Below are 22,500 nucleotides of genomic sequence, written 5' to 3'. Positions count from 1 at the left end.
ATTAGACATCGTGATGATGTTATCAAAAAAACAAACAAACTTGTGTCGTCAAATCCGATCGAAGTCAGACGACATCATTTTTATCACGTGGGTTGTGTTTCAAACCTTCCGGTTAGCGAGTATGACAATGAGGTGGGAGTACTTGCATTGAAATGATACTAGGTAGTTGTTCCTCCGATTATTTTGAATACAATTTCTTCAATATTATATAAACCATATGTGACCCTCCGCCTCGAAACGGTATTAAGTCGGATTTTTCAATTTTGGGTATTTGGTACCCAATCATAGCTTATTTTATGCTTTAAAATTTGATACCAAATTTATACAATTGTGATTATTCATTGCCGAGATATGACCGTTTGAAGTAGGGAGAGTGTGAAAACCCAGTTTTGAGAAAATCAACTTTGAAGTGAGGCACCGTTTTCACGCACAGTCAAATCAATGGGTAAAGATAACTCCTTAGATACGGGCATCGAAAATTTGACGAGAATAGTGAAATTTGGCATGAGCTTAGATTATACATCTAATCATGTACATACAAATTTTTGAAACGATCCAATTATTACTTTTGTAGTTATTCATTATTATGTAAGATCTTCTTAAAACAAATAAAACACCTTGAAAAAAAATGCTGACAATTGCTCACTTTTTCAAGAATTTTTGATATTTAAATAAAGAATCAATGAAATAAGAATTAATAATGTGAAATTTTTGTCTTATTTAATAGAGAAAATACGATTTCAAAATGCCAAAAGTTAAAGAAGGTTTTATAATTTGAAAGTACAGTTTTGAAACTACGTGAAGCCGGGTGGGCAGGGAAAGAATTATCAAGAAAGAGGATTAGAGAGGAAGAGATAGAATGAGAGAGTAAAATACACACACACACGCACACACCACACACACACACACACACACATGTGAGAGAAAGAGAGAGAGAGAAAGAAAGAAAGAGAGAGATATAGAGAAAAAGAGGAGCGAGAGGGGGAGGGGAGAGAGACTGCATTAAGAGGACGCGAGGGAAATAGAATAAAGATTGAAACCTGTATAAGTATGTGTGTGTGTGTGTGTATGTGTGTGTGTGTGTGTGTGTGTGTGTGTGTTTGTATGTGTGTGATAGAAACAAAAGGGAGACGGAGAGAGTGAGGTAGACATGAAGAAAGGGATGGAGGCGGAGCAAAGAATTGTAGGGATAGTTTAAAGAAAGCATTTTGTTACAAAGTAAGTCATAGTCAATCAACTGGAAACATATTGACCAATGAGATAGCAATTAAAGAAATGGGCTGGTCAAATCAATCATTGCATTGTTTCCATTTTGAGTCAGATGACAGCTTGAGGAAGAGGGGTGGGGCTTATTGTGTAGTGACTTACATGAAAATATGTTATTGAATCTCTCAAGTTTTTCTTAGCGTTCCACCACATTGTTCATTGTCTAAAAAGACCCCCCCCCCCCCCCAACCCCCTTTCTTTCAGTATACAAAGAAAGCACGACTAAACGAACATCCATCTCTCTCTCTCTCTGTGTATGTGTGTGTGTGTGTTTGCCTCTCTCCGCTCATCTATCTATCTATCTATCTATCTATCTATCTATCTATCTATCTATCTATCTATTTATCTATCTATCTATCTATCCATCTATCCATCCATCTATCTATCTATCTATCTATCTATTTATCTATCTATCTATCCATCTATCCATCCATCTATCTATCTATCTATCTATTTATCTATCGATCTATCTATCTATCTATCTATCTATCTATCTATCTATCTATCTATCTATCTATCTATCTATCTATTTATCCATTAATAGGTTTGTCATTCTATCCATCCATTTCATTTTTTAGTTACACGTATATCCTCGGGAGTTCATCAATTGTTGAAGGCTCTGTCTATTATTCTGCTTTTGTACTTAAAATTAAATGTTTATCCTACAACAATCTCTGTAACTGTAAGTGTACTGTTGTCCTATTAAGTCTTAGCATGTCCTATAATTTCATGAATAAAAAAAAGCTAGACAAAGAAATTATAATAGCACGTGGTGTGTATCAAAATGCACAAACACACACAATGTAACACACGCATGCTGACGTCATGAAGCATTCCCCGAGCATTATGGCCGACAGCCACAGCGCATGTGATGAGCGTTGACCAATCAGAATCATTTATTTGTAAGGTTGTCAGGGAAAAACCTAGACTTGTTTACAGTTTTTAAAGTTCATTATTGGTTGAACCATGAAATTGTGTGAAACAGCCATGCTTTCTCTGAAATAGATAAAGACACGCCCTTTGCTGTGATATCTTACATCTTATTGGTGGAGAAAAAGACTCGGTATTACTAAGCTTTGGAAAGGGTGGCTCTCTGAGAGAAAGTCAACTCTCGTTTTGAATGTGTCACTGATAGTTGCATTTTAAAACTTGAAATTTATATAACTTATCGTCAATATTTATGTTGAATTATTATGTTTTCATGTAGAAAAATAATTGTAGTTTCTGAAACAACCAAAAACTGAAATTTGATAATTTTGACCATTTCCACTTTAAAACCGGTTTTCTTCGTTTTCCAAATCCCGACTTAATACCGCTTCGAGGCGGAGGGTCACATATCTCAATGAATTATATTATTATGAATAAGCTAAATATATGAGATATAAAATTGCTGAAAATATCTCCCCGTGCCAAAGTAAAAAGATCCGTGGAATTCTCTTACGAAGTCGAAAAAAGTATTGTCATTTAACTCTCTCCTTACCAGCCATTTTCAGGATTTTCCCCAAAACTTCACACCCAACTAACACACACATATATATATATATATATATATATATATATATATATATATATATATATATATATATATATATTTATCACTAATAGTGTGGGGTAGTTGCACACATATGTAATGGCTTATGATCGCATAGTGGTGTTTTTCATAGATGGTAGTATTATCCTTTGCGTTGTGTTGTAGATGTTAATAATGACGAAAGAGTTCAAGGGCCGGTGATGATAATTGAATGCACAACACCAAAACATTCAAATAAAAATCCAGATTCCAAGTTTAATTTCTTACAGCTTTATTTGTTTGTGATAAATTCAAAATCCAAATCATGATAAATTCCAAATCCAAATCAAATAGCATGGTCATAATTCAATCAGTTTCATAAATTCCAAATCCGTAAAATCTGTCCACATGTAAAGTCAAATTTGCCTAAGTAACCATTTTCAATATACGTGGAATATTTCTAAGTTCGTAAAAGCAAATAAATGATGGTGAGCACAAAAGGTTTAAAGTGTGCAGCTCATGGTCAAGTTGAATCCTGAATCAAAAGGTAGAATCAGAATAATAATCCCGTTTTCCTCGAAACATCCTCTTTTATCCCTATCAAAATTTTACCCACAGTTCCATTGTTTCCACGCCCCCTTGCAGTTATTGACAGTTCCCTGTCAGTCTATAATCCAACCCCTAAGAGTAAGACCAAATCATAATCAAACCTGAAACGTCAATTCCTACATATTGATGTTAAACCCCGCCTTTTATGATATAACATTATTTTGATAAATGCCCCTTTCACCTGTTTCAACACCCCTAAACCAATTTAAGAATGATTGATTAAATAGTACTCAACATGATAACCTGTCCATTAACTTGGACACAAAACGGTCTCAAGTAACCTGGACATAAAACTGCGCACACGTGTCATGCGTCTCAAATAGCTTGGACATACAACTGCCCACACGTGTCATGCACTGACCAAGCTTAACTGATATGCCTGCACTATGTACTCACTAAACCCATTTGCTGATATATATAATTGACAGTTTTGCACCAAATTTCTTAGATAACCTTTTGCATAGGCTTACTCTCTTACATACGCCCCTTTCTTAGAATTTAAATTGACTTAAAACAATTTCAATTAAAAAAATAACAGTAAGAGATTAAATATATATCTAATGTCGAACTAAAATGCAATAAACAAATGTAAGAAATAGTCTATATTTTTTAAAATGACAAATACTTATACCAGTTAAACATTTAACAACTTTAAACTTTAAATTCAAAAACACCAAAGTTGATTACTACATTCATATATATCGATTATAGGTTTTAAAGTATTAAATTCACAAACATCAATTTTGATTACAACATCTAGATAGATATATATCGATTATAGGTTTTAAAGTATTAAATTCACAAACATCAAATTTGATTACAACATCTAAATAGATATATATCGATTATAGATTCTTTTTTCTTTCAAATTACAACATCAAATCTATCAAAAAGAGATTAAAATTTAGATTTACCAACACCAAAATTGATTAAAACATTTATATTTATCGATTAAACTTTTTTAAAGTATTACAACATCGACAGTAAGATATCATTTAATTAAAAGTTCAAAGAAAAATTATCTTTTCATCTTAAATTCCATCTTCATAGCAATACAAGTGTTAATTCCCGTCATATTTCATCATATATCCATATTCTTGCTTGAAAAAGAATGGTTCAATTTCCATTTGTGATATACTCACGTTGTCTTATTCAATCTCAAATTCAACTCTATACGACATGGGTGATAATCTCAGCTTCCATGTATGTCTACTCATTTCCTGACATATCAAAACCAGTACCTTGTACATTCCCTTATATTGTATGATTCCATTTAAACAACATTATTACATTAATTCCAACTTATAATATGTGGTACAAATAATGTTTTATAGACATCTAGATTCAAATACGAAGAGTTATATTTCAATTAGTAATAAAAAAAAATATTTAAAAATAAATCATAATAATAACAGTATCATCCTTTTAAAATTCAAGTTGAAGTTATTATCATTCATTGTTCATTGTTGATGTTTCAGTTTTTAAGCTTTTTAAGTCACGACGGTGTAGTTTACAACTACATTGAAATCAAATTGTTCTTTGTGGTCATCCATCAGAGGTCACATTTCTTAGTAATCCGTTCGTTTCGAGAATGGTCATCTTGTAAAATGGTCAGTAATTGTTAATTAGTCATTGTTTCCATTTAGAATGAGTTGTCATGTAATGAAAAAAAATATATCAACTATAAGAGTTGAGGTGTTTGCATCAAGTCTACGTGTTGCATTGTTATGTGTGTTGTGGTCACTGAATAGCCCAAGTGTCATAAATTCACTTTATTTATTGTTAATTAATTAAAAACTTTTTCCTCTGTAAATGTCTTAGAATTATCACAATAATGTCTTCACATTCAAATATTTAGCGTTGAATAAATAATCAAACAATAGTCTGTCCGGCTTGTTCACATCACATATTTAGTGTTTGTAAATAATCAGTCATTAGTCTGTCCGACTTATTCATATTTAGTACAGTGTAAATAACTAAATAAGTAAAATCTAACATAGTATGTGATTGTGGGCTGTTACTAAAGTGACCAACTTTTGCAAGTAGTGTGTTGTATTTGTTCGAGTCTTTTGAATTTGGGACGAAAAAAGACTCTACAGGTAGCAAACGTATGCTTAACCTGTTGGGTTGTTTCTTGGTTTTGTGACGTCGCTGTAATCCATTCATCTCCGGCATCTGGGTCGATTCTCCTCGTAGATATTTGTGGTTGTCTTGTATATACGTTGAGTCTCATTGTAGATGAAATTGTAAAAATTCAAGATTAACTGTGTGCGAGATCTTGAATTTAAATGAAGTTTGACTTATCCAGCAAGTCAAAAGAAAGTTGTGAACTCAGCCATGTGTTGACAAAGAGTTCGTGTGTAGTAGTCGACAGAGGTCGTGTGTTGTAATTGTCTGTGTTTGTTGATCGAGTTTTGATGAGGTGGCATGTGAGTACACACCAGGTAGATGATGTAATCTGTAGAGTACCGGTGGGTGACGTGAGTCCAAACACCAGGTAGATTATGTAATCTTGCAGAGTTCCGGTGGGTGATGTGAGTCCACACACCAGGTAGATGATGTAATAATAACGTAGTCTAGTAGTGTATGTAGTAGGGTCGAATAAGGTCAACAATATTTTCGTTATTTGAACGCAGGTTGTTGAATATCATACGATAATGAATCCAAGGAAATCGCTCATGTGGCGTTTTGCGATACTTTTTCCTGCATTGTCTTATATACATATATAGCCTTTATCTTTTACAATGATACTAAGACAGGCGTTATTATAATATTCAATGTTTATAAGTTGTAGATATGGGTGCTGCACACTTGTATATTGACATAAGTTTAAATTTGAATACGCTCACCACTGCATACGAAGGATGTAGTATTGTTCACAATTGGACATCATTTTTGTAAAAACAATCGTATCTTGAACGTTTATGTAATTATTGACATCGTACATCGTTGAGTATTGTTGTCGTAGAAGTAAATACAAGTAATCCTATTGTTCAATAAAGAATGTAAATATAAAATGGTTCATGGAAGAAATCTGTGTTGATACAGATATTATTTTATAAATTCTGTCAAGTTTGTATAAGTTGGAAGGTACGATGTAATTGAGGTTGCTGTGTAGTTTGTAGTTTTTAGATTGTGTTGATTCTGGACGTATCAATGACGTAGTGGTTGTCGAGATTGTTACTCCATTTCAAGGTATTCGTGGATAGACCAAAGGGATTAGGACATTTCCCGACCTCTGTTGTGGTTGTGTTTGAGTTGGCTCTGTCGTTGCCATCAGCGTTCCCGTTATGACTGATGTTTTCAAGTGTCCTCTTTCGTGATGACTGTATAATGTTTTAGTGTAAACACTACTTCTACCTTTGATTAACTCGAATTATTCCCCTTAGAAAATCCCTAATTTAATGAAATATGATTTTGTTTATTTTATCATTATTATTGGTGTTATCGTAGCACTTCCTACCATTTCAATTTATTGCTGAATGATTACACACTTAAGATTTGACAATTGAACATAACTTCTTCTTCAACTCAGTTACAAATTTTATGATATAAATGTTAAATTCAAACCACGCAGTAAATATTGATTACAATTACAACAGCAAATTGATAGGAGAAAAATATGATAATCAAAATATTTGCAGAAACGATATACACTCTGGTCAATAAAAATTCAATGTTTCGCGCCTTTGCCCTCGGCTTATAAAAATATTCATATAACTCATTGCGACGTTATCTCGCGCCTCTTAATATAGCATTGATAATTGTGTGCGCTTTAACCACGCGCCTCGTATTTATAAAAATTATCCGCCTTCGGCGTCATTTCATAATGTTAAACCGTGCGCTTTAATCAAACGCAAAATAAAATATTCCCGAACGCCTCATTCCTGCGTCTCGTAATTTAAATCGTGTGCACTTTAATTACCGCGTCTTACATCATTGCGCTTATTTACCCACTATGCATTTACAGCATTTTACCATATGGGTTACTTATAATTCGCTGATTCTTAACAAGTTAACCACTTGTGTCACAAATATTATCAGCTCACATGACATGATAATGCATTTTCAATATTTTGTTATTCTTCCGTAATAACATTTTAACTCCCATTACAAGACATCAGTCTTTCATAATAATTAATACTCCGTCATTGTATTTATATTATCTCCTTTTCATTCTCCGACTTTAAATCAAAAGTCCGTTATTCCGTTATACTGAGAATATTGCTCCTTTAAAAAATTACGACGAAACGCATTTCAAAACAAAACAAAACATGACAACGATTGACTCATATTCCGCATAAATCATTTCAACTTAATTTCCAGTGATAAAATCCAAATGTCTTATGTAATCTATTATAACGCCATGTCTCATTACACAAGTAAATAAGCTCTGTTGTCGATTACTTGGCTGCGTTAACCACACATTAATTACCAAGAAAACAAACAGATATAAAACTTTGCTCTTTGTCATGAACCCATGAATCTCAAAGAGTCAATATCAACCTACCAATTCATCCCTACCGACGGGAGAAAAATATAATCAATGATGTTGTAATATAACAATAAATACCATAAGACATTTTTCAATTATCAAAACTTCTAATTGACGTGTTGTTATTGCCATCGTCTTCTTGAGTCATTTTGACAGAAAATATAACGTAACAATACTAAATAATGGACCAACTGTCATGTAATTCCAACAATAACAGACAAAAATTGAAATAAAAATCGACACATCTTTGTTACTGATATTAACAAAACATTGCCATTAACGGTACAAATTAATATTCGAAGATCTATTCCGAAACGCTTGATTGTAAGTAAACGCATTTTCATTTATTTTGAAAAATAAAACGCACTAAAATATTCATTTAAATTCTGCAATTTTTATTTTCATCTCTCTCTCTCTTCTTTTTAATTAAATAAAATACGTATAGCATCAATGCGTTATTATTATTATTATTATTATTATTATTATTATTTTGTCGTTCTATAATATATTGTTTTCACTTTTTAAATATAATATATTGCCCTATATATCTATATTTTTTTAAAATTTCCTTTTCTATCTGTGACTCTTAATTTAAATATTATTTAGTATATATTTTTTTAAATATCGTCTTTTGTCAGAATTTTAGGAATCATCTAAAATTTCAATATTTTTTTTTCATATTTTAATACAAAATAATTCCACTACTTCACCTTCAAAATTGATATTCATTTTCTTTCCCAAATAAAACTATTTTCCTATCTGTTCACAATAATTCACTTCAAAATTCGAGTCTCAGAAAAACTTCAATAGATGTTAACACGGCAACAATATACATTTCTCGTGTATCCATGGTTCGGAATGATAACATCTTTACATCCTGGTATCACGGCTCCAAATGAAGATATATAAGAATCCTGAGTCACGACACCAAATAAGATACATAATGTGGGGTAGTTGCACACATATGTAATGGCTTATGATCGCATAGTGGTGTTTTTCATAGATGGTAGTATTATCCTTTGCGTTGTGTTGTAGATGTTAATAATGACGAAAGAGTTCAAGGGCCGGTGATGATAATTGAATGCACAACACCAAAACATTCAAATAAAAATCCAGATTCCAAGTTTAATTTCTTACAGCTTTATTTGTTTGTGATAAATTCAAAATCCAAATCATGATAAATTCCAAATCCAAATCAAATAGCATGGTCATAATTCAATCAGTTTCATAAATTCCAAATCCGTAAAATCTGTCCACATGTAAAGTCAAATTTGCCTAAGTAACCATTTTCAATATACGTGGAATATTTCTAAGTTCGTAAAAGCAAATAAATGATGGTGAGCACAAAAGGTTTAAAGTGTGCAGCTCATGGTCAAGTTGAATCCTGAATCAAAAGGTAGAATCAGAATAATAATCCCGTTTTCCTCGAAACATCCTCTTTTATCCCTATCAAAATTTTACCCACAGTTCCATTGTTTCCACGCCCCCTTGCAGTTATTGACAGTTCCCTGTCAGTCTATAATCCAACCCCTAAGAGTAAGACCAAATCATAATCAAACCTGAAACGTCAATTCCTACATATTGATGTTAAACCCCGCCTTTTATGATATAACATTATTTTGATAAATGCCCCTTTCACCTGTTTCAACACCCCTAAACCAATTTAAGAATGATTGATTAAATAGTACTCAACATGATAACCTGTCCATTAACTTGGACACAAAACGGTCTCAAGTAACCTGGACATAAAACTGCGCACACGTGTCATGCGTCTCAAATAGCTTGGACATACAACTGCCCACACGTGTCATGCACTGACCAAGCTTAACTGATATGCCTGCACTATGTACTCACTAAACCCATTTGCTGATATATATAATTGACAGTTTTGCACCAAATTTCTTAGATAACCTTTTGCATAGGCTTACTCTCTTACAATAGCAGTAAAATTCTTGAGATGCATAATTTCTTTAGAAAAGCACGCTCTACAACACACTGTTCATTTTATTTAAAATTTATGATGTACAAAAGAAATTTGAATGAGAAAAATGTTGGTTGTATCGTCACGAATGGGACGGTTTTACTATGGTTGGTAAGGAGAGGGTTAAGACAAATAAATTGAGTTCAAATTCTATTCAACACTTAACTCATAAAAAAGTTGAGCTTTTATATAGCGCAATATCCACTAAACGTGCTCAAAGCGCTTTACAAATATTTACTTGAAACCCCTTTCAATGGATTGATATAATTTCTTCTTTGACGTCACACTGCTTATCCACAGAACGCAATAAATGACTACATGCTTGGTCTGACGTATGAAGTGTGGGCGGGGCTTATTTGGGAAAACAACCAATGGAAATACTTGGATGGGACACCGATAGGCAACTACAGTAACTGGTGGTCAGAGTCAACCAGCACGCCATCGGGCAGTTCCTTATACTATCTACGTAAGTTGTTTGTCCAAATGTCATTGACTGGGTAGGACCTTTGACCTCCCATAGTGGGCGGGGCTTATTTGGGAAAACAGCCAATGAAAATACTTGGATTGGACACCGATAGGCAACTATAGATTGAATGAAGTTGACGTTACTCAGGTCTTTGTAATTGTTTTTTTACCATCCACATTTATGAGTAATTCTAACTTAACTGTATTATCCAGACTATAAAAGTTCATGGTTACACAGAGTTTTGTATATTGGTCCGTTATACTTCCGGATGTCAATGTTGTGAGCTTCTTAGCCAAGGGCATACTATCTACAGTAACTGGTGGTCTGAGTCAACCAGCACGCCATCGGGTAGTTCCTTATATTATTATCTACGTAAGTTGTTTGTCCGAATGACATTGCTGGGTGGGGTTCCTGACCTCCTATAGTGGGCAGGGAGGTACTTACTGCGTCTTCTATCCACCTATATCTGTTTTCCAACTTGCTTTCTGTCTTGGAATGAGATTACTTGGTTTTGTCCTTGTCCTGGCCAGATGCCATGGCTGAGATGGAAACAATCAAATGTATAGTTAGTTTTGGGAGATGATATTTTTTCCTTGTAAATCATCTCTCTGTTATGCACTGTATTATGTTTTCTTTATACTATATATGATTTGTAAAACATTTGAGTGTATTCCTCTTAGTGGGGACATGTGCTTGTATCTGGATGAGACTTTTAGGTGATCTCAAACTAAGTACTTTAATATTGTGCTCTTGGAATCTACATCTGTTTCCTATTCGAACCAATTCCCCTTTGTCTTAACTTTTCTTGGATGCTTTAATTGTAATTCTAGAACTTTTCATTATCCCATTTTTACTGGCGCTGATATGACCTTGATGTGTTACAAGCGCCGTAAAACCCTCAAAAACAAACAAAACAAACAAATGGCATTGAAAACCTGAGTGGGGTCTTTGACCTCCTATGGTGGTCAGGAGGTCGTTACTTGCTGTGTCTTCTATCCCCCTTTATCTGTTTTCTGAGCTGTTTTCTGGGATGTTTTCTGTCTTTGTCTAGGAATGCGATTTATTTCGGTTTTGTTCTGGCCCTTGTCGGGGTCTTGGCTGAGAGGGAAACAGTCAAATGTATAGTGTTGGAAGTGATATTTTTCCCCTTGTAAATCATCTCTCTGTGATGTACTATTATCTTTTTTTAAATATATATATATATATATATATATATATATATATATATATATATATATATATATATATATATATATATATATATCATGAACTCGGAATATTAGATGAGTGTATTCCTCTTAGTCGGATCCTGTGCTCATGTCAGGATGAGACTTTTAAGTAATCTCAAAGTACATTGATCACATGCTCTTGGAATCTACATCTGTTCCTCATTTGTACAATTCCCATTTGTCTCACTTTTCTTGTGTGTGCTTTTACTCTCCCAGTTTCTTCCTTTTTACTGGAGCTGAAATGACCTATATTGTGTGTTGCAGTGCCGTAAAACCCTTAAAAACAAAACAAACAAGCAAACAAAACAAAATTTCATTGAAAAAGAGTTAAAGTGAAACGGGTTGACGAAGACCAGATCCCAAAATGTACCTCCCAGATTGAAAAATGTACATCATTTGGTAGAGTTCACCCTTCCCCACAATTTAGAAAAATAGAATATTGGACAGGGTTCTATTCACTGTCAAGACATAGCCTGAAATGATGTTTTAAAAGTAGAATTGTGCTTTATATAAGTTCATATCTATTTATTTATTTATTTATTTGTTGTATTTATTTATTTTTCTATTTATAATTCATTTATTTATTTATTATTTATCAATTTATTACATATTTATTTGGTTATTTATTGATTTATTTATTTTTATTCAATCATTTATTTATATATCTAGTCATTTATTTACTTATTTATTTATTATTTATTTATCTATTTAACTAAGCCATCTGGATTCCAATCATGAATTAACAGAAAGTACTACATAATTCTATTCAAATCACAGGCATCATTCCTAAGTACAACAGCAAGTGGTTCAACCATCGTAACCATGACAACAACATGGCGCTGTGTGACCTTCCGCTGACGTCAATGCCACCAATCATACGTAAATAATTTCAATCATTATTAATCATTAAGATATGCGTCTCGTCGTCCCAAAATGGGAATAGAAAGTTAACGATTACTACGTTCTCAACCTACAGCGATCGACGAACCACGTAGAAGAGAACGAAGATCTGTCCTCAGAGTCTGTATAAGCAGTATTATGCGGCTATGTGGTCTAGTGGTATGACCAGAAGGGCCTGGGTTCGAGCCTCGCTCAGCGCATAGTTGGAAAAGGCTCTTTACTCATTTTCTCTTATCGTACTCAGTTGTGAAATGAGTACCTGGCCGTTAACAGCGTTGTCTCTGTCCGAAAAAGGTGTAAACTCGCCTAACAGGCGTCATGTCCCGTCCTACATGTTAAGTGTTGCTGTTGGTCAGGGACCCCTTGTAAAGCGCTTTGAGCGCATTTAGTGGATATTGCGCTATATAAATGCTCTATGAGCAAAGCAAGATGGCGGCAGGGACATCGCTCCTTTACCAGTGCCCGCTGGTGGGCAAGATGTTTTAGCTAGTGCACTCTTTTTGTCTAATGTCAAGGTTGCGCGGTATGACACTCGTTGGTTCCGGGTTCGGGTCCCGTTCTGAACCGCGCAAAGTCCAGTCCTTGGGAAAGGCTTGCGTTCTCTCTCGGTACGCATGTTTAAAATGAGTACTTTGTCATTAACTGTATTATCTCTATAATTGTAATATAATCGCCTTACAGGCGTCATGTCTCGCCCTACATAAAGTGTTGCTGAAAGACCGAAAAACCCAATTTTCTCTGCATGATGAAAAAGATACTTAGAATGTTTTAAACATCATATTTTCACTTCTAAGGTGATACTGAGATGCTGGAATATGTGAACTGTATAAAGTCAATTAAAAAAATGAATAGAGCAGCTAAAAGAAAAATACCAAACACCGACCGTTTCGGGTTGAAAGCCTTTCTTCAGCCAACAACAACCAAAAAACAAAAAATGAAAACATAAGTACATTACTAAAATCGATCTGATTTTTAAAAAAAGTAATGTATGTATTTTTGGTTTTCATTGTTTTTTGTTGTTGCTGAAAAGGGGTTTTGAGCCCAAAACGTTCCGTGTATGATATTTCGTTCTTTTTTTCTGAAGCTGTTATACATTCATTTTTGTTTATTACTTCTCAATTTCTGGATGGGGATCCCGACCTCCCATAGTGGGCAGGGAGGTATTTGCTGTGTCTGCTATACCCCTATTATATCTGTTTTCCAATTGCTTTCTGTACTGAACCTGGCTGGAGTCCTTGGCTGGGAGGAAACAGTTGAATGTTTGTTATAGTTGTGGGAGATGATATTTTTTAAAAATTATAAATCATCTCTCTCTCTCTCTCTCTCTCTCTCTCTCTCTCTCTCTCTCTCTCTCTCTCTCTCTCTCTTGTGTACTGTTGTTGTTTTTATTTTTAACATTTGATTTGTAAACATTTGAGTGTATTCCTCTTAATCTTAGTGGTGGTTCCTAGGTGAGACTTGCTGTTAGGTGATCTCCAACTGAGTACACTGATAGTGTGCTCTTGGAATCTACATCTGATTCCCTAGTTGAACCATTTCCCCTTTGTCTTACTTTTTCCTCAAGTCCTTATAATTGTACACCTAGAATGTTTTTACTTTCCAATTTCCTTCCTTTGTACTGGCGCTGAGATGACCTACATGTGTTGCAAGTGTTGCATGTGTTGCAAGTGCCGTAAAACCCTGAAAACAAACAATTACATACTTCTCAATTCAACTTGTATTTGTTGGATTTTTTTTTTCAGAGACTTGCGGTTATGATAACAAAGGGTTGAAGAAAGGGGTGGACAGTCCGTGCTACGCCTTGGTACACAGGGCCTCCAAACTGGTCAATGCGCAATATCAATGCCATCACATGATGGGAACGCTGGCCCCTGTGGACATGGAGGAGAATAAGGTACATTATCATAATGGAAGCACCACGAAATGGAGCCGGGAACGTTACGTTATAGCCTGATACTGAAATCCAAAAGGACTGGCAGTTTGACGTCATTATTTGGTTTTTGCACCGTCTAGTGAGTTGTCGTTAGTAGAGCTCGAGGAAACAAGTTATTTCATTGGTTGAAGTATTGAATACAACTCACGATTTGTTTTCTTTTGTGGCAAAAGACTGACATTTTGACGTCATTTTTTTTTTTGGTCAGTGTCAGGCCATAACTTTACGAAGGCTACGGTGGAGCCGAGAACGTTATGTGTCACTAGGTCTACAAGACACTAAGAGATGAAGTGAGTAGAGAAGTGCCAGAAGACAATAGAGAATAAAGAAAAATTCGCGGCGGTGATAAGACACTATTATGTTGGTTTTTGTTTGTTTTGATGGTTTTTTTTTTTTTTTTTTTTTTTTTTTTTTTTTTTACATATTGATAATGTTATTCATTTTAAAATAAATAATATTTTAAAAATTCCCTTTATTCATCCCATGGGGTAAATTTGTCTCTAGGGTCTATTCCAAGGGAAAACTGGAATAACCCAGGCGTCAGCCGCAGTGCAGCGCCGGAAATTGAGCTAGAGCGAGGCGACTTGCTCAAGGTCACTACCGCATTATCTCATTCGTCCGCAGTGTTTCATTCATCCTGTTTTGTTGATAAAGGGGAAACCCGAAACGTCCAATTTAACTGTTTTCGGATATTAAATTGAAGCTTACATTCAATTTTCCATTGTTATTTATTTCTTCGAGCTTCGAGCAGCAACATTTATACTCTTTTCTAAGAACATAACATTGCGTTGTTCGTGTGACCTACGGATTACGGTGCCGACTACAAGACCACAAATCAACACGAAGTATAGGAATTCATTAAACTTTTGCTTAATTTATTCCCAGAGTTCATTAGAAATGTACCTGGCTGAATTCGGAGCCCCTGTAGACTACTGGGTGGAGTCGGGAACCAACCAAGGCAAAGGTAGGTAGGCCAATTGGATTCAGTAGTCTGATGTCACGCCCCCCGGCAACGGCGGCCATCTTGGTTCTAAACAAAGAAAATCATTACTTTTTATTCTTCATGCTGGCTAGAACTTTTCATATGCCTTGTGATCAGAATGTGTAAAAGTCAAAGCATGATCAAATTTATTGGGTTTTTTTTCCTCTGGAAACGCTTTTATGCTCGCCGGAGAAAATTTCATACGGGCGTCCGCCATTGTTCCGATAGTTTAGAGCCAGTGTTACTAAGTTACCATGCGTCATTAGGAAGGAAGTGACGATACGACTGTTGAAGAGTATTCACTCACTCACTCTCTCCAGCTGCCAACTTTAAATTTCAAAAACTCGCAGTTTCCAAGGGGAAAAAGAAAAGAAAAAGACACCTTAACTAGCTTTGGAAATAAATAATTTGCCCTCAGTATGGTGCAAAAATGCTCCAACGCCGTATTGAAAAGACTGGTTATTCTCTCTCTCTCTCTCTCTCTCTCTCTCTCTCTCTCTCTCTCTCTCTCTCTCTCTCTCTCTCTATCTATCTATCTATCTATCTATCTTTCTTTCTCTCACACACAAACACACATTCTCTCTTTCTCTCTCTATCTATCTATCTCTCTCTCACACACACACATTCTCTCTCTCTATCTCTTTCCCCCCCCCCTCTCTCTCTCTCTCTCTCTCTCAAGTTTCTGGTCATTTAATTTTAACGTTTTCGATATTTGTCACCCTGATATTTAGTACTTTGGGAGCGTTCACATATTACGTCATCAGCTAGGGGGGGGGGGGGGGGGGGGGGGGGTCTACCAAATGTTGACATGTGTTGACATGGGGGAGGGTGAGGGGTCAGACCCAAGATGATGTCATCAAAACATAGGCAAATTAGGCCTATTTGATTAAATGCAAGAGCTTCAAAAATGGCATTCCAAATAAATTAGCAAAAAGGTGAAAAATTAATTAAATGATGGAATCATCAAAACCGATTGAACTGCTCAAACTGCTTGCTACCATTCAGTTTTGATTCTGAAAAGTTTTCTTCATCAATCATTTGATTTGGTTGTGTCTAGTTTATTAAATATATTTTGGAGTTTTCATCTGAAGAATGAGTAATAATAGTAGTAGTAATACACATCTCTATGAAAAGTTTGTTGATGTCTATTTAAAGGCACATCCTGATGACAAGCGCCAACTTGCATTGGCAAAGGCCCAAGCATTATGGATGGGCTTAAGGCTAATAAAGTTGTGGACAGAGAAAAAGCTGATAACATGATCATCCAATGGCGTGCAAAGGCAGCAAGCATATCTGCAAGAAAAATTGGAATGTGGGCTGCATTTGTTTAAAAAGCTAAAACAGCTGTTCAAAACAGCTAAAGATAAATTGCTATGATGAGTATTGCCCATCTCTCAAGAAACAAGATGGGAAAAGGGTATCACTTCTCAAAAGGCGAACTTGCCCGAAATGTTCATTGTATCACTCCTCGATCACAGCAATGAAAGACCATTCACGAAAATGCGGCATACAAGAAGAACAGCAAATGGGAGAAAGTGATGACGATGAAGATGAAATTGATGATACTATTTATAGTACATTGCCAGAGGTCCAAGGCAGAAACATTTTTGAATCAATTAATTTCATGTTTGAAATTGAAACAGAAATTCATTCCACTAAAAGACTAATATGCTATAAAATAATTTGCCTCCTATGCTATTTTAAATTGCACTTTCTGAAAATTTTTAATAGCACCTGCACCAAGTAGCCTAATTTAAATAATGTTTGTTAGATTTTATCTTTGCAAATTTAAATTTTATGTCCCCATTGTATCGTAAAACATAAATTATCAACAGTTTCTGAAATTAATAAAATGTCTGAATGTGTTTTATCAAACGTTGATGATCAATGTTTATGGTTTGAAAAACGAATAATAAATATTGTGAAATTAAAGTTATCTTTTAGTTTTTATTAAATTAGATGACGTCATCATCTGTTGGGGGAGGGGGGGGGTCAGGTCAATGATGACAAGTGATGACTTGGGGGAGGGGGGGGGGGTCTAAAAAGGGCAAATTTTTTATGACGAAATATGTGAACGCTCCCTTTTTATTAGAAGAGTCCACAAACGTTATTACTGGAAATATGTCAATTGGTTGAGAAGAGTAAACATAATATGTCATTATTAGAAATAGGCCAATTGGTTGAGAATGAAGTAAGTTACATTTTCTCAACCAAATGCCCCGTTTCTAACAATGACGTATGTTCACTCTTGTTGGAAACGGGTCATTTGGTTGAGAAAATGTAACTTACGTCATTGTTTGGAAAAAGGTCATTTGGTTGAGAAGGCTAAAAATATGTCCTTTTTAAAAATGTTTTTCTTTTTTTTTTTTTTGGGGGGGGGGGGGAGATATGTCAATTCATTTATTTTATTTTTACTCCAACATTAACAATACGTTATCAAAGTTTATATCGAGCTTTATCTTTTCCCAGCATACGATTTCTTTGGCAATGAGAGACACGTCTTGAAAAACTATGGAGCGAGTTCTGAAAATGCCTTCATATGTCGACTTGGTAATGATTTCATAATGTTGGCTATAGCCCAGCCTTTCTCTATCACCATCTTCTTCGTCACCAACAACGATAACAAAAACACCATCAACGTCATCATCATCAGCGGCAGCAACACAGCAGCAGTAGTAGCAACACCATCATCTCCAGCAACTACATCATCATCATTATTATTTTCACATCATCATCGAATCATCACCATTATCATTTTATACGACGTTGGTAGTATAACCGACATAACTTAACTAATCATAATTTTTAAATCAAACTGAGGAAGTGTTAACTTAAATTATTCTTCTTGTTGCTTGCACATTTTCGACGGTTTTTGATTTCTCCTTCGCATTGAATCAGCTATCATTTTTACCCAGTTTTCTTTTCTCGCATCCTGTATATATAGCTATGTTTATCAACGTTATTGACATTTATTACATGCCTCATAATGTTTCCCCATCAGATGAGCCATACAACATTGAGAACTGTCCAACGGGGTGGAGCTACTTTCAGGGAAAATGTTACCTCAATCGAGGGGTCAAGGTTAACACGATACAACTCGTGTCTGCTTACTGCAATAGGTAAGCAAGAAGTCGAAGACTTGTTGATAGCATTTTATCTGTCATCTGCATTTTTTGCGGCCGCAAATATCAGGGCGATCCGCAAATTTTGGCAAATTTCCCAAAACTGGCAAATCGTGGCAAATTTTGGGAAAATTGGCAAATCGCTTGGCAAATTTTGGGGGAAAAAAGCGATAACAAAATAACGAAAAAAAAAGTGCGAAACTTGAGAAATATTGCAGCTTTGCCGGGGCCCAAACCAAGGGAAGCTACTCTCTACGGATAATAATCCTTTAAAATCTTTTAAAATAAATGTAGCCTCCTTAAATGTAATAAATTGTCTTTTATATATATTTTTTTCTGTATCGCGTGTTAATTTTTACTGAAACGCTTAGTTCTCCTCGGCAAATTTTGGTCTTTTTGGCAAATTTCTTGGCAATTTTGGGGGATTTTTTGGGCAAATTTTAGGTCCCAATTTGGCAAAAAAAAAAAAAAATGCAGATGACAGATTTTATTGCCAGCCACATCTGAATGCAAATATATAAATAAATTGTAATATTTTCAAAACAAACGCCTCCGAAGAATTTTAGGAATATTTGGCCTAACAAAATTAGAAATGAAACTCAGCGGTACTGTCTTTGCTTCGTCAAAAACAACGAGATTTTATATAGCGCAATATCCACGAAATGTGATCAAAGAGTTTAACAAAGGAGCCCTGACCAACAGCAACACGTAACATGTAGAACGAGACATCATGGCGCCTTTTAGGGGATATTATAATTTTTTTTTTTCCGGCAGAAACAACGTTGCTAACGGCCAGGTGCTCATTTTACACTGAGCAATATCAAAGAATGTGAGTAAAGAGCCTTTTCCAAGGACTCAACTATGCGCCGAGAGATACTCGAATTCAGGACTTTCGATACCACAAGACCACATAGCCTAAAGGGTACAGAATAAGGCTAGACCTGGGTTATTCCAGTCTTCCATTTGGAATGGACCCTAAAGAAAAAAAAGATTTCCGGTTGGCGACAATTAAGCGTGGCTCAGCGGCACAGTCTTTGATTCGTACCCGAAAGGTACCGAGTTTGATCACCTCGCCCTAGCTCACTTTGCAGCGCTGCACTGAGGCTGACGCCTGGGTTGTTCCAGTCTTCCCTTGGAATAGACGCCTAAAGACAAATTTCCCTATGGGGATGAATAAAGGGAATTATAATAATTATAAATTATTTATAAAGGGAATTTTCATTTTCGTTTACTTTGCCAGTGGATCAAGCCAGATTGTGACCATCAACAGCCAGGAAGAGAACGACTATGTTGCCAGTTTGCACCCTAACCAGTTCATTTGGCTGGGTAAGTTTGTGGCGTTATTGTAGTGATAGTAATACTAATACTAGGCTGCTAGAAGCTGTGGACTGTAAAGAGTAATAAAATAAATAAATGATTATAACAGCTTCAAAAAAGAACAAAATACTAATCACGAAACGTTCCGGGCTCAATCAACTTCATTATTCGTCCTCGAAACGACTGATTACATACATACTTCCAAGAATTTTGGAACCGGAAGAGTAGAATGTGTGACGTCATGACTTCTCTGCCCTGTTAGTTCCTGATTGTTTATTTGTGAAAAATGGATAACAAATTTTGATCGATCAGCAACCATGAAAACTCTGCATCTTTGTGAACAAATCACAGGTTACTTCCCTTTGTATTTAAAAGTGCATAGAATAATTCGCAAAGGTCGCATCTGTGTTGCGCAATGCTCTTTGCATTTAATTTGCTTTATTTCGTTTGTTTACGAATTGTATTATTACTGATGCAGAGCACAATGATGATTGACTAAATGTCAGGTGGTGTCTTTTTTCCGATTCCATAGAATATGTGGCCCGCCGTCTCAAAATGGTATTATGTCAGTATAAATCTACGCTGAGGGTCTACAACAGACTGAATTCAGTGTAAATATACGGAAAATTGACAACCTTGTTACTGTGTTATTTCTACTCATCTAAATCCCCCTGTAATTCTTCCTTTCTCACACGTAGGTCTTGAATACAAGCCTTCCATGGACAGACACCGCTGGATCGACAACTTAGACAGACTGTACACCAACTGGTACTACACCAACCCACTGACCCAACTGAGCAAAGGACGTTGCGTGGCCATGCAGACATCTTCCAAGAAATGGCGGAACAAAGAGTGTCATTCCGGAAGTGCCTACGTCGTCTGCGAGATGCCTCCGTTTTGATTTGGGATGTGCAGAATTTATTTACAAATATCTAATGATAATCTGATCTGAAGACGGGGCCTCGTGGACCTTTCCACGCTTAACCTGAATCTTTCTGATTGTGTAATTCCCATCACTAAAGAACCTGTGAGAAACTTAGGAGTTTTATTCGATACCAAATTAAGCATGTCTGCCCATGTCACTAATGTAACTAGATCCTGCAATCTTTACCTTAGATCTATTGGTGCTATTAGAAGGCTTCTTGATATTGACACTACTAAACTTCTTGTGGTCTCTTTGATTCTTACCCGCCTTGATTATTGCAATAACTTGCTCTATGGTTGTGATAATAATGTCATTAATCGACTCCAAAAGATACAGAACAAAGCAGCTCGATTGGTAACGTTATCTAAAAAGCGCGAGCATATAACACCGATTTTGGAGGACCTACACTGGCTACCTGTAAAGTTTAGGATTGAATTTAAAATACTCACCCATGTTTTCAATTGCTTAAACAATTCCGCTCCTGTTTACCTTCAGGAACTTATCCACCTTTATGAACCCAGTCGAAATTTAAGATCTGCTAATTTAAATATCCTAAGGGAACCCCCAAAATCGTTAGTTTTTCATGAGAAATCCTTTGACCACCATGCCCCCCGACTGTGGAACTCCATCAATATTGAAACTAAAAATAGTGAAAATCCACTTATCTTTAGAAAACGGTTAAAAACTGAGCTTTTCTGTAGGGCATATAATTTGGACTCTTAGTATGTATTTTATTATAATATATTATGTTATCATCGAATTTGTGTGGTTTTAACATGCCAGTTCTATATTTGTATATCATACATGATGTGTTGATGTAAAGCGCCAGTGAGCAATTCCAAATTGGAACTAGGCTCTATATAAGTTCATTATATTATTATTATATTATTAATTTGACCAGTCTCTTTATGTATCTTATATAATTTGTATTGAACAATATAATTTTTTTGAAAGTTTGAGTTTGAGGATTAGAGACACAAGGCCTTGGACTTACGTCATGATTATCTATGGATGAAGCAAGTGTCATAAAGTGCAATTTAAATTAAAATCATTAAATGTAAAATTTTAGTTGAGTATTTATTTTCACCGACACTCGTGGATCTTTGAGGTCCACCCCCATGTAAGAGTCAATCACCGTCTTAGATGCAAAATTGTATATCTATAGTATATCAAGTTAATTTTTAAAAATTGCGTGAAGATTTTGTTTTCATCTACATCCCTGGAACAAATGGAAAAATGATCTAAAAATAGAAACCATCTATCTATTCATACGTAATTAGGTGGCCGGGTCAGTAAGATCTGGTGGAAAGTACTTTGTAAAAGATAAATCATCTTATAAAAAGGGTAACACACAATTGCTTTTATCTGTTAAACATGACAGAAACCTGGATAACTACTTCCACACCGCGAGCATTATCGCTATAAAAATAAAAATCCCTTCATTGATCCCATACGTGAAATTTGTCTCTAGGGTCTATTCCAAGGAAAGGCTGGAATAACCCAAGCGTCAATAGCAGTGCAGCGCCGCAAATTGAGCTAGGACGAGGTGAGCTGCTCAAGGCCAAACAAGGCAATGGCAGATGATCAAACTCAGTACCTTTCGGGTACGAAGCAAAGACAGAGCCACGCTGACCCTTAGAAACACAGCCACCAATTTCTTAGAATGGCATTTAAGGTTCCTTTGTTCCCATTTGTTTGAAAGGAGTTTACAGCCCTTGTGACACTTTTTTTGAAACACATTTCAACGCTGGTAAAAAGGAAAACA

General features: G+C 35.4%; 1 protein-coding gene across 1 annotated transcript in view; it reads left to right on the top strand.

Moving 5' to 3' along the window:
- LOC144977898 (C-type mannose receptor 2-like) overlaps positions 1-21,710 on the top strand; it is a 37,790-nt gene extending 16,080 nt beyond the window's left edge. Inside the window, exons 9-16 of the mRNA XM_078923314.1 lie at positions 10,162-10,327; positions 12,334-12,435; positions 14,199-14,350; positions 15,275-15,353; positions 17,841-17,921; positions 18,373-18,490; positions 19,734-19,819; positions 20,509-21,710. Coding sequence (XP_078779440.1) covers positions 10,162-10,327; positions 12,334-12,435; positions 14,199-14,350; positions 15,275-15,353; positions 17,841-17,921; positions 18,373-18,490; positions 19,734-19,819; positions 20,509-20,711 — 987 coding nt within the window. The 3' untranslated portion in view covers positions 20,712-21,710. The remainder of the gene's footprint in view (positions 1-10,161; positions 10,328-12,333; positions 12,436-14,198; positions 14,351-15,274; positions 15,354-17,840; positions 17,922-18,372; positions 18,491-19,733; positions 19,820-20,508) is intronic.
- The last annotated feature ends 790 nt before the right edge of the window (positions 21,711-22,500 follow it).

Source organism: Berghia stephanieae, chromosome 8 (assembly GCF_034508935.2).
Source record: "Berghia stephanieae isolate SIO BIC M18660-M18661 chromosome 8, UCSD_Bste_1.3, whole genome shotgun sequence".
Classification (NCBI taxonomy): domain Eukaryota; kingdom Metazoa; phylum Mollusca; class Gastropoda; order Nudibranchia; family Aeolidiidae; genus Berghia; species Berghia stephanieae.
This window is presented reverse-complemented; position numbering and strand designations above follow the sequence as displayed.